Source organism: Amblyomma mixtum, chromosome 5 (assembly GCF_055824585.1).
Source record: "Amblyomma mixtum isolate Tamu chromosome 5, ASM5582458v1, whole genome shotgun sequence".
Classification (NCBI taxonomy): domain Eukaryota; kingdom Metazoa; phylum Arthropoda; class Arachnida; order Ixodida; family Ixodidae; genus Amblyomma; species Amblyomma mixtum.
This window is the reverse complement of record NC_143016.1, coordinates 3,954,211-3,967,819: the sequence shown is the minus strand read 5'-3', so window position 1 is coordinate 3,967,819 and position 13,609 is coordinate 3,954,211. Positions and strand designations below refer to the sequence as shown.

The 13,609-nt window shown below is 47.1% G+C and overlaps 1 protein-coding gene across 11 annotated transcripts in view; it reads right to left on the bottom strand.

Moving 5' to 3' along the window:
* The window catches only part of Mccc1 (Methylcrotonoyl-CoA carboxylase 1), a 40,939-nt gene extending 28,623 nt beyond the window's left edge, over positions 1 to 12,316 (bottom strand). For 10 of the 11 annotated variants that reach the window (XM_089543082.1, XM_089543081.1, XM_089543080.1 and 7 more), the window contains exons 1-6: positions 12,252 to 12,316; positions 11,512 to 11,573; positions 8,829 to 8,986; positions 6,965 to 7,182; positions 2,207 to 2,354; positions 329 to 450 (exon numbers count right to left, since the gene is read on the bottom strand). In XM_089543082.1, the coding sequence (XP_089399208.1) occupies positions 329 to 450; positions 2,207 to 2,354; positions 6,965 to 7,182; positions 8,829 to 8,986; positions 11,512 to 11,573; positions 12,252 to 12,292 (749 nt within the window). In that variant the 5' untranslated portion in view covers positions 12,293 to 12,316. The remainder of the gene's footprint in view (positions 1 to 328; positions 451 to 2,206; positions 2,355 to 6,964; positions 7,183 to 8,828; positions 8,987 to 11,511; positions 11,574 to 12,251) is intronic. The other variant, XM_089543087.1, reaches the window with a different exon arrangement.
* Positions 12,317 to 13,609: the final 1,293 nt, after the last annotated feature.

Genomic DNA, 13,609 nt, shown 5'->3' with positions numbered 1-13,609 from the left:
TCTGAATCCCACTCCTTGCAGGTTCACTCAAACTGTCTTTCCGCCATGCACAAGCAGCTTCTCACTTCACTTCTTACTTCTAGCCACAGGTTAATGGGCATTCTTAGGACAATGTCATCTAGAATATTTTTCACCTTGACCATTTTGTCATGATTCCACTTAGACAGCTCATTTCCTATAGTGGCCACCATAAAAGCAATGACTAAGAAGGGACCCACAAGCAGACCACCAACGTGAACCCATCTGCAGGTGAATGAGGATCCCTCAACATTTCCGAGAATTCGGAACTACACTGTTTGCCAGAGAAGCTGCAGAGGGAAAAACAAACCTTGGATCAGCCACAAACTTCTCCACCAGCATGGCATCATCACCAAATGATTTCATTGCTTCTCGTTTTGCAGATTCAAGCTGTGAGTCAAATTCCTCTTCACTCATTGCGATTCGCATGCCCTGCAAAGAGAAGAAATTTTTGACCAGTTAACTTGCACCATCCATGACGATGAGAAAAGGCGTCATGTAAGCTTCATGAAGCTTGCAGTATAGGTCAAGTTAAGAAGCCAGCCACTAACCTGATTCCACTGCTGCAATTGCCTAGTTTCACCTTAACAGCCCACTGTCATTAAGGTTGGTTGGTTGGTTTATGGGGTTTAACGTCCCAAAGCGACTGAGGCTATGAGAGACGCCGTAGTGGAGGGCTCCGGAAATTTCGACCACCTGGGGTTCTTTAACGTGCAGTGACATCGCACAGTACACGGGCCTCGAATTTCTCCTCCACAGAAATTCAACCGCCGCGGCCGGGATCGAACCCACGTCTCTCGGGCCAGCAGCCGAGCACCATAGCCACTGTGCCACCGCGGCGGCTACTGTCATTAAGGGGGAATGCGGGTAAATGTAATGAAACTGTTGAGCCGTATTCAGTTCACTGTGCCGACTATGCAGACTAATTGCCGGAGAGGGCTAACACAGCAGGGGGAGCTCCTCTGGGCTTTCTTGTAATCCTTTCACAATGGTAGCACTGCCATATTCCTTTTATTAGTACTAGTACACAGATTACAAAATTATGGGGGGTGTTTAATTATCACACAATGACAATGTGCTAGTGCTAGGTCTTCTCCTAGTTGACAGGCATTGGCTTATTGGCTTTCAATGTTTCACTGTACCCACCCGCTAGATTGTTCCTATAGCAACCACCCTCAAATTCCAAATTCCTCCGCCGGTGTCAGGGCCTCTTCCATTCACAGTAGCCACACTCTGGGTTCTTCCCGTGGTGGTCAGCGCCAGGCCTAAGTGGAAGAGGGATTTCCCTCTCTCCACAGGTGGCAAGTGTACACAACACTATGCCGCCAGACACCGAAAACTTCTCCTTCATAGCGGGGCTTCTAATGATCACGTATTAATATCCATTCGGTAGTATATAGACCACTAGTTATTTGTTCTCCACAAGTTCTGTACTGGGACTTTACTGAAAGCTTCACAAAATGTCAGCACCTCATGATGGGGACCATGCCACTTTGGGGGTGCTGAAAACCTCAACTCCAGGTTGCAGGAATTGTATACACATCTATACGAGGCTGCCAGTGAAACAGCATCTTTACATTAATGCGATGGCATTGGAGTTGTCACACCAAAAAACCCCGCCAGTGACGGAGACAAAATGTGCTAATTGGTCGAGAAAGGTCACGTGACCTGGTGACATCATCACAACTTGCTCTAATGGGCACCCTGAATGGCCGAGAGAGGTATGCGACCTTTTGATGTCATCACAACCTGCCGACCGGGCTGTGAGGAACCTAGTTTCTAGACAGCTAGCTAGATGGAGAATCGAAATCAAAAATAAGAAAAAAATTGCGATAAATGCAAACGTCAGCACTGCCATATTCAGACTGTTAGCTACAGTTCCGAAGCTCAGGACAGAGCTTACAGTCCCTATGTGGAGGAAGATAGACCGAAAATTGCAAAGCAACTGACTCTTGTAAAAGAAGCTGCAACGAACGTGAAATCTAATGCTATAACATTTCATTCTTAAGATGACTGAAGCGTCCCTGCAGTTCTGTCATGTGTGCTGCTGGAGAGAAACATATTTCTCTCAATCTCTCAATAGACAGCCGTTAACACAGAATAAAATGTCGCTTAAAAAATCTCACAAGAGCACTTTAGCAGTATCTGGTTCTTTACTAAAATGCATGAGCCCCACCAAAGCACCCACCTTTCCACCACCGCCACGCACAGCCTTGACCATGACGGGGAATCCAATGCGGCGTGACTCCTCTTTGAGCCGCTCCTGGGCCTGGTCCTCACCATGGTAACCCTCAATGATTGGCACTTTGGCCGCTGACATGATGGCCTTGGAAGTGCTGTGTAGCAGATGGAAGGCCATATTCACATTTTTCCTCAACAACTCTACACACGGGACCGTTCTCCACAACCCCACCGTTTTTCACCAAGCCGTCCAACAACTCACGCTTGTCCGCTCTGAGTCCCTACACCAATCGGTGTAAAGGAGCATAAACAGCCAAATAAGTGACTTGATCTAAGCCTTAACTCAGCTGCAATCTTCTTTAAGGGCCCTTGGCCAGGTTCAAACAATTCAACAGAGCACCTAGTGTACTGTGAAAGAACTGCTCCCTATCAAGATGACCCATTTACTTCTCACCAATGAGGAAACCGGCATTTTCACACTGGCCATTTTATCACGGTGACTTCCTTTATGACTAGCAACAGCCCAGGTAGACACAAGAAACAGAAAGGCGGAACCAAGTCAAGCAGACACAATGCTGAACAACAATCACAAGTGCCATGTCCTGTCTGCTTGAATCTGCCTCCCTGCACTGTTGCCAGCCGTGTACCAACTAGCCTGCTGAAATGATGCCTTCGTCCGCAACATCTTCTGCAGTCTCAACATCGTCATCCACAGAGACAAAGTCGCCCATAGGTGCACATCACAAATAGTTCCAGGAAATTCGGACAACTGGCTCCACAAATCATCAAGACCTGCAATGAATTCGTCGAGCCTATCTGAAAAAGAATTCACTCTGTCTTGTCCGGAAAAGCAGAGACCAGAATGTTGGAAGCATATATGTATAGTTTCGATTTTGCCATCATTGCAAAACCAACTCAGCATAGATAGGGCATCCAAGAGGTCAACCTTCAGGTCTCTTCCAGTTGCCAGATTCTGCTGAAGCCGTTCAGTCAGTTGTTTCCTATACCCAAGTCTAAGGGTTGAAACACCGATGTAGCATTCGGCGGCAGAAAGCGAAGTGCAGTGTTGCTGAAACTAGCCCTGCAGCAGTTGGCACAGCTGTGGTCAATGATGAGGCAGATGTTGCTATCTTGGCCTACCAGATTGTCATTGCAAGACTTCAGCCACATGGCAAAAAGTCTGCAGAGCATCTACGCTCTTTGACTGAACCTGAAGGTCACCGTAACCGAAAGCACCTTGTGCAAGCATCGCAGAGTCCAGATTTTTCCACCAGGTCTCTTCTCCGCTTTAACCCAAACGTCAGCCCTGTTCTTCAGATGGTGCTCAGTGTGCTTCTTCGAATCTTGTAAGCTGTGGCGACTCTTTCTTCTCACCCGTTGAACTCGCTTCATAATTTGCGGTCTCATGGAAAAAGGGCAGACCCTGCCAATTAGCAGCTGCCATCACATGCAGACACAATGAAAAGTAAGCAAAATTGCTGATGGCAGCATGACGCATCATAAATGCAAACTGCGTGACAACGCGGGCGCAATTGGCACAACACGCTAGAAACGCACATTCTGGTTGGCTGGGTACAGGCCCACCAGCTAGGTCATGAAAAATCTGCATCATTGGTCTGCAGTCTACACGCGCTACTTAGCCCCATAGCACCAACAGCACACTACAGGTCCATGCGGGAAAGCTAGTGTCCAGAGATTTGCTGAGGAAAAGCCAGCTTCTTGAGCCGACCGGAGTTAATTAAAGTTTGATTGAACCTGCGGGGAAAATAACACCTCGAGATGTGTTGAGGAAAAACAAGCTTCTTGAGGCACCCGGAGTTACCCAAAATTTGATCTGTCAGATGTGATGAGTAATTTTTGTATGATGTAGCCATACATTTTCCTATATATTCATGTTACAGCTTTACAGTGCTCAGAAATTACTCAATGTAAAGGATAATTTTATCTAACCAAGTTCAATATAGTTGGGTTCAGCTGTATGATGAAACGCAGACACCAGCACTAGTGCTCTAACTCACACACAGCAAATGTACGGAGTGTCCCACAAGAGAGTTCCCCAAAAAACTCGCACACTCTGTGATCAGGAAACTGTGACATGAGCAGTGTCGCTAGAAGCCATCAAGGACTATATATTATTGTGAAATTACTAAAATAACAAATTAATAATAACAGCACAACTTTTTAGTTTTTAGAACAGCAAGAAAATATTAACTGCAACCAGTGCTTAAAGTCTGTCTCCATTGAAGGGTGGCCTCTAGTGATTTGAGCAAAAGTAGAGAGGGAAATACAGAGGAAGCGAGTGAAAGTGGCTGGCAGCCTGTTTTAAACATCGTTTTATACGAAGGTGAGAAATCATTTTTAAAGGTCAGTGCTTGTTCCGTTCAGGTCACAGACATGAAACAAATGATTCCCACACTCCGCCAGTGTGCTCGTTGATGTTGTGTAGCCTTGAAGTTGAGCAGCCAGCGCTGGACTGACTCATGGAGTGAGGGCACAGGTTTTCCTTTGTCTTCCACCCTTTGCGTAATGCTGCAAACTTTGCATTTTTCTCTGTCTGGGGTTTTAGAAAACATGTTAATGGTTGCTACTAAAAATCACAGTGAAATTTTCGAAATGATAAAGAAGAAACGTCTTGATCACCCCTGACAAGAAGAATAAAAAATGGCTGGTGGCTTTGGATTCGTGAAGTCCCTACGTTCTAGCACAGGGGGTCTCAGATCCCTTGCCAGTATTGGTGGGGGGCACGGAGATAGAAGGCTTTTAGGAGGCGCAACTCCATGCCTCCACGGCCGGCGCGAGCGACGAGAAAACGTCACAGTGGAGGAGAGGAAGGGAGGTCGGTTTCCGTGGCGCGCGGTAGATGGCGCTCACGCGCGGTGCCCGCTTGGGCAGCGCGAGGCACCGCGCTGCGCATTGCATGGCACGGTTTCGGGACGGCGGAGCATGAAAAAAAAAAGCAGTGCGGGAATATAATGGTGGGGTGTTAAAGGGAACCCCTTTGTTTGTGGTCTGGGGCCGCTGATGGGGTATCAAGAATGTTACCATTCCAGCCGGCTTGCACGAAGAACGGCGGCTAAGTAGTTGTAGACGTTGTGCTTCTAGATGTGGCTAAACTAGCCAGCCCACGGACGGGCTCACAATTTTTTTTTTTAAACTTTGAACCGCTCCCTTTTATCCCCTGCGGTCAGAGAGACCCTGAAGCGGGCTTCCAAACGCTGTACTTTCCCTGTAAGGCGGGTCGAATCCCACGATGGACGAGCCCAGTTGGTTCCTTATCTTCCCTGCCTCTTTAGCTGCAAGGGAATCACAACGCTGTCACTGCTAATTGGGCACTGCACATATCGATACGGCTTCGTGTCACCGAGCGGCCTCTTCATCTTGCTGTGGTGCGGTCCATTGTAGCTAGTCATGCCTGAGACGTCAGGCTCTTCTATTTGGGTATTCGGGTCAAAATGGGCTAACACAATGCGTCGCTGCCCCGCTCAGACTGTCTTGAGAACGACGAGGAAGACAGCCCTGCTTGTGCACAGTGACGGCTGGGAAACGCCCCCCACTCCCTGCAGTGGAGCTCCGCCAAATCTTTTAGCAGCTTCGGACACAAACTGGCAGGAGGCAAGAAACCAAGAAAAAATAAATAAATAAGGAATACTCTGTAACACGTAACACCCTCGAAACAGGGGGTGGGGTCGTGTGCTCTAGAAGCTGTGTGACCGGTGTGGTAGAGTGCTCGCGCTCTCCGTGGACCCGGTACGTCTTACTGCGTCTTACTGCCTTACTGCTTCAGTCAGAACAGATTTGTTCCGACAGAAGAGGACACGCGAATCAGCAGGCTATGATGTACGTGTTGCCTTAATTATGCCGGGAGCATATTCACCTCTTCATCTTTTTACTTCTTCAGCAAGCTTTGTTGCATGCCTCTCTATCGTGGTCCCTAAGTCCCTGAAGGTAAGCGCACAAAGCTAAAATCATTCGCATGCTTCATGTGTATCCAACGAATTTCCTTCACGGCCGTCAAGTAAAAAGGGCAGCCATCACGCGCGGCACTGCCCACCAATAGGCGGAAGAGCGCCGAGCTGCAGGCACATCAACAGTTAGAATTCGAATGTAAATTGCCGCCCGTACCATGAAGCCACGTTTCACCACACGATAACTCAGGGCAGCATGGCATTATTGTGAAGAAAATGTTGGCCGCGCAAATGCTCTCCCGCGGAAGCACGGAAACGCGCGCGACAGCGCGAGGGCGCGTCGTCCTCGGGAACCTGGCAAGGGCGGCATCCGGCGGAGGTCGAAGGAAGCAGAGAGCGCCTGTGACTCTCCGCGGCCGCGGGAGAGAGGCGAGTTTCGCCTCCTAAATGCTTCTATCTCCGCGGTGGGGGGTGGTCTGAGGGGCCTGCCTGAGAACCCCTTGACTTAAAGCGCTGATTACAACGTTGCGGAGTGTAAACAGTACACTCAATGGTTTACTTCTCAGAAAATTTCTTTTTTTTTTTACATTTATAAAAGGATGCAAATATCAAGACCCTATAGCTAGCTGCCACGTGTTATCCGGCAACAATATCTTAGTGTATATGTCTGCATTTGACGGCAAAGCTGAAATGCACTAACTCGACAAGTTGGCCTCATCAAGAAAAACTGGACTATTTGAGTGAAATGTCTTGTGCATAAGCAATACAGGCAATGCTATAGCTCACTGCTCTCTGAAAAACCCTAAGGAATTTGTTTCCATACACCGTGATGAAAGTAACAATAAAAGTGGATGTGGTACCTTTTGATGCCCATGTCCCGAATGGCGGATGCTGGGGGCCCGACGAAAATGATCCCCTCCGCAGCACAGCGCTCGGCGAATTCGGTGTTCTCCGACAGGAAGCCGTACCCTGGGTGGATGGCCTGGGCACCACTGCGCTTGGCAACACTCAGTATGCGATCCTGGCGTAGATAGCTCTCCTGGGATGCTGCAGGACCAATGTGGTATGCTTCGTCCGCCTGCACACCACACAGCCCGCCTGTTCTCAACTTACACACAGCACTCTACCACCCACCATGTAGTTCTGGCTTCTGGTTACCAAGGTGAGCATGAGAAATTAGTAGAACTGCGGCTGAAATAGCAGCATGATATATGCGGCTACATGCTCGCATTAATTAAACCACATACCAACCGACACAAGATGTGCCTCTTCTACACTTCTGACTTGTAATGTGCTTCACAAATTCTGACATCACACCAGCCAACTGCCTGTAGGAAATAAAAACCAATATTTCCTGACCGAAAAAGTGCAAAAAGAAAGCCGTACTAAGTCTGGAAATTGCACAATGTGTTCTGTTATTAGATATGGCATTTGTACTGTTTTAAGCATAACAAACCAAACTCGAAATTTTAAACTTTGGACATAATCAGGAGCAGCAGGGCACACACAGGGCAGCGTAGGGTGATGATCAAAGGCAGGAAACTTGTGGGAAGAATGCGGCCACAACTAGAGCAAGAAAAGGAGGCAACTCAAGGTCAACCTGGCCAGAGACAGGTTGCTGAAATTCCCAGCTTCGAAGCTACTTTTTCCTGGCTTTCCCAGCAAATAATGCAGTATTTGCATAGCATGCACTATGTTTTTTGCACTCAGTAAGGTGCATGCCACCATCCTCTCTCTATGTTATGCACTCAAGAACACTCTCTCCTCTCACACAAGAAGGCCAGCTAAGGGTGGCACCTTATATAACTGAAGGCCTGACAAGACATATTTGGTGCCCTCTGTAATAAAAAAAACCCTTTCAACTAATGATCCTAACAGTTTCAAGACTGTGTGTCCAATTCATCCCTTGACAACATCGCAGTTCATGGTGGTGTAGCCATAGTGAAGAGAACAGGTGGTACACAAGGCACAAATGCTACTTGGAGGCATAGCTAGGTCTTGCCAGTCCCCATACACACCATGCAGCTATGTACAGCCGGCCAAATCTTTAGCTGGCGTGCGCGACGGCCGCGTTTTCCGTGCTCCTGCAGTTTATGACGGCGCAAACTTGCTAAGATATCAAATTTAAGCAGAGGCTCACTAAACCTCTGCTTAATGTTGAGATTTCCCCAAGTTTGCTTCGTCACAAAGCGCAGGAGCGCAGAAAAAGGGGCCGTCGCGCACGCCAGCTAAAGATTTGGCCGGCTGTACAACACTGAAACCACCAAGAGCTGGCACATACACAAAAAGATCACTCACCGATAAAAGCTTGTGCACTCTAGAGCAGCACAATGCGCCAAAGAGAACAAACTATGGGGCAAGCAAAGTACAGAAAAAAAAGCACCTTGCTCAACCCAGGTTCTCAACGTCAATGCAGATGCGGTGCATTGCTCTATGTTGCTATAGCAGACAGCATAAACTGAGAAGTATGCTGACCATAAACAGGCTTCCAAAGCATATTTGACATGAAATAATGCTACACTGTACACAAGTGAGATGAAAATAAGCCAAGATAATGAGCATAAGGGCACGCAAAGCCAGTTAACCAACTGCATCTGAAAGGGCTATGACACCCAATATCTTCTTTGTGAAAACTTTTCAGGGCAAGCTGCACGGGTGCCTGTGATTTAAGCAAGGGGCATGGCTGTGAACATACAGATCCATTTTCAGCAGAGGCACACTAACCATGGTGACGTGCATTGCCTTCCGGTCAGCATCACTGAAGACGGCCACAGAGCGGATGCCCAGTTTGCGGGCAGACCTGATGACACGGCAGGCAATCTCACCCCGGTTGGCAATAAGGATCTTCTCTATGGGCCGCGGTGGACTGCTGCTGCTGGCATCTGCAAGGCACATGTCGTGCACTCTTGTGGGCCTCAACACAGTAGCAGGCACTCAGCCAACGACAGTGCAAACAGCCATTCAAGAGCACTGAAACAGCAGACAGCCTGAAACAATAACTCAGCAAAAGAATGCAGCTTTAAAATTACAAGGACCTTTGCACAGTGCACTCCTCTTGCTAACCATTCTGCTCCTGAATAACCTTAGTACTGGATGCTATGAACATGTTTCTCTGTTAATGACAACAGAAATGTGCATAAACAAAGGCTGCACAATTCAGCCCGCAGGAGCAAAGGCAGTTCATAAAGTTCAGTTGGTTACAAAAATCTAAATCACATAATTTAACTGAGTTCATTTAAATCAATGACACTAACATTTGAAAGGAGTTCTAAAAACAATCCCACACAGCCTGCTGCTAGAAATAATTAAAAAAAAAAGCAGGTGTCTGACTCTTCCTGAGGGCCCAGAAGTGTCAGCAACAGCTGTGCCACCTGTAAAATTAAGTCTGTAGCTCACTTCCTAGCGAAACAACAGCGCAACTAGGAGAAGCTGCTGTGTGGCCACAGTGCTCCTAACCTAAGCTTATAGAGTGAGTGATGGGATGATGATACAGACATGGCAATGGTGATGGCACTCAAGATATGCAGCGACACACTGCGAAAGTGAAAGTAGTGAAACTGATAGGTTTTCTTAGTAAGCAAGCGAAGTTTGTTTGCTGTTAGAATGTCAACAGTGCTTCCGGACTTTTCAGTGAACTGGCCTACCTGAATGAGCAGGAATAATTTTCTTCACACCCACATCTAAAAAAATATCTTGTTTCAAACGCACAATAGCAACATCCACTAGAAAACCTGAATGATAAACACATCACAATTGCATTAGCAAGCATTGCACCGTATGTCCAGCATTGCAATTTAACAATGCAGAAAGGAAAAATGCTAGCAATCTACACAAGGGCTCACGTGTAGTAAGTTGGCAGCGTATATTCTACTAGCAGCCGGGAGAATCTCTTAGCAATGTAACAAAAAAAAGGGCAACATAAAAATTGCATGCTTTTTCTCGCGGCCCCCAATTCTCCAGCTCGGAAAAGTATCGGTAGCCTGGCAATAGCAAAATAATGATTGGCTAGATAGGGTGGGTGAGAGAAATTTTTTCGCTATTACCAAGGCCCTTACTGCTTAAAGGGACTGACAACTGACCAAAATATGTTATAAGATAATAGGGCAAGTGAAGAGATCTTGCCTCAGTGTAAGAATTGCGCACTTTAATATGAAAGAGACAAGAATCTACAATTTCAATTGGCTCTGAAAACCGCATAAAACAAGCTGAAGCGACATCTTGCGGTCGGTGCAGCCTTGCCATTATTGGTGCATTCCACCACGTGACCGCAAGAAGAGGCGCAAAGACATGGACACAGACATAAAAGTGGAGTGTGCCACCCGCCCACCCCACCACAGTGTTTAGCATTTCTCAATCGAAGTGGTAGCCACAGTCCACTAAAACTTCCGTAAATGAGACATACATCATACTGCCGTAACAGTTTTGGATGTGAAAACTCAAATGGACACTATACTATACTAAAGCTGTCTAATTACTGTCTGGCAGCCGAGACTATATTAGTTTCTAAATCACAGCACTTTTGCCGGTGTGCAATCGCTACAGCGCTCGCTGGTCATGAATTCCAGCATCAGGATATGGTGGCTAGAGTCCGAAAACATAAAAACAGGCGGATCCACTGATAAAAAAATTGACAAAAGTCTTTTACAGTGTTTATAACAACCACTGAGGAAATGAGCACCTTGGACACTACATTTCCCGTTGCACTGAAAAAAAACGGGTATTTAAAACTCATCGCACGGCCCCTTTAAGATATCAGTTCACAAGGCTTCCAGAATTGGAAGCATAATTGGCACCAAAAGTGGCCCACAGCACAAGGCGGGTACTCCCAAGTCTCGAGCTCGCTAACCGAAGCTACCACCCATTGTGGGCACTGTTTCCCACCATCATCTTGCCTCTCACACTTTTACTTTTTTGCCATGAATGAAAGCATGCACTTGGTTCAATGTTAAATGTGCAAGAATTCCACGCCACACATTCATCGAGCTTTCTTTTTGCGCGATTCAGGCAAGGAAGTCGGGTGTTAGGACCTCTCTATTCTCAATGTCAGCAGAAAGGGTACTGCTGGCCTGAGCGTTGTTTGCCTTTCTCTGACCTAACAACTATCTCAGGAACATTGCCGAGATACGTCCCTGCTTGCAGACACATGCAACTCAAGCAGCGGTCAAAATTTTTAACCATGAAAATTTCTTTCACTGCAGTGCAGCATGAAAACTTCGGAATGCATAAAATAACAGTTTTCACAAAATGCCATGTTGTCTTTTGTACTAAATTTGTAGCCAGTGGCATGAATTTCAGCCCGGTGATATTCACCCTCCTGCTGTGAGAATTGACACTGCCTAAATTATTTACATGGGTATATGAATGCCTAGTGTGGTAGAAGACATCAGGTTGAAAATTGTATTCTTACACAGACGCTGGCCGTACAGAGCCCTCCAGCATTTTGTTGGCGTTCTCCAGAAGCAGACTACACTGTGCCGAGAGGGAAAAAAAAAAAAATAGGATATCACGATCAGCAACTGCTACAGTAGACAGTACGCGGTGAGAAGGCATGCGTTATGTCCAGACGGAACATAACTCCCGTCGGAGCTCTATGATAACTATGGAAACAAAACCACGCGGCAGTATATCTTGGTACACTTTGTGACGGTATTTACTTCTGTCAGTATGGTCGAGACCTTAAGGGAGATTCTGCAACGAGGGGTGGTCCCAAAAGGAACAGTTGACACAGGGTATGGATGGAACTGCAGTGCCAATAAATGCTGCGCTTGGACGGAACTCTAGCAGACACCGCTCCGTATGGACAGAACGAAATCGAACCTTTGACATTTCGTAAGTAGAGACTAGGTCACTGTACCGTAAGTGTAAATGACCCGTGTATAAAAATCAGGCACGTACACCAGCTATCATGGGCTAGATTCCCAAAACTCAGCTTGCCTAACGACCCTGCCAGAGAACGATCAGTCAGGCGATCATCAGGCGATCGATTCATACGATTAGCTGAGACGAGCGCTGGCTTAATGCCTATCACGCGTTTCGAAGCAACAAATTCCACCTCCTCACTTTAGTCACTGATATAATCAATGACATTAAAAGTTTTCTTTCCATATTTCTCACAGCCAGAACAGGTAAACGACCCGGAAAACTTACCCAAGGTATTGCAGACGAGCACATCGCATGTGCGCGGCCATGGCACTTGATGATGATGATCATGGTGCTACATAAGGTTATAGATAGGTCACTGTACTATAGAGGTACTCAAAGAGGAAAAGCTGGCGGGCGCCATCTTGCAATGGGCAAAAGCGCGGTCAGCGCGGCACACGTCACCGAATATTGCACAAGCGTACACCGCTTTTGCACCGTGAGAGACGGCTCAGCTGATGAAAAACGTGTATTAAAAACAGCTGGGGGTTTAGCAATGCAAAGCACAAAACGTTGTGCGAAAGCACGGCTTTCTGCAGGTGGACATCACCGCCACGTGTCCACTGATATAGGAAGCCAGTAATGCGCGCTTTGGAGAAAAGGAAAGGCGCATAACTGCCTTAATTGTCAGCACGCGTTAAAGATCCCCAGGTGGTCTAAATTATTCCGGAGCCCTCCACTACGGCACCTCTTCCTTCCTTTCTTGCAGTCCCTCTTTTATCCCTTACCTTAGGGCGCGGTTCAGGTGTCCACCGAGGTATACGCGAGACAGATACTGCGCCATTTCCTTTCCCAAAAACCAATTTTAACTCTCCGCGGTGGCTCAGTGGTTAAGGCGCTCGTTTAGTGAGCCGGAGTACCCGTTTTCGAACCCGACCGCTGCGGCCGTGTTTCAATGGAAGCGAAACGCAAAAGGCGCCCGTGTGCTGTGCGATGACAGAGCACGATAAAGGTTCCCAAGTAGTCGAAATAATTCTGGATCCCTCCACTACGGCACCTTTTTCTTCCTGTTTTTTGCAATCCCTCCTTTATCCCTTCCCTTGCGGCGCCCTTCTGGTGTCCACCGAGACATGCAAGGCAGTACACCACTGCCTACATGACAACTGAGGGGCTCACTGACCAAATGAGCCAGTTACACTTGCTACTAAGAGGCTTAACGCACCACTGAAACCCAGGAAGTGCGGCTAGAAGTGCTTTTACACTAAAAACCCTATTCACGAGATCGTATAGTATATCCACTCCATGCGAATACTTGCGAGCTGCGGTTTGAAAGCATCATGGCACTACCATCTGCCCTGATCCAAGGCTCTACTCTTGCCTGCCTTTCCCTGCTAATTTAAAATATAAATTCAGCCAAAACTGTGATTCTGCACTCACAGGGGAAATTCTGCCCAAATATGCCAATAGTTTTATACATTTCTGACAACAGACTGCTGCTTTAACTTCTTTTTTCTTTCTACGAAATGTATGGGCACAGACTTGTGGATGTTATCAGGCAGCACACAGTCACACAAGGAACGACGCACAAGTTGCATGAGGAAGGGCCTCTCCTCTACTCACTCATAATGTTGACTCTGCTCGTGACC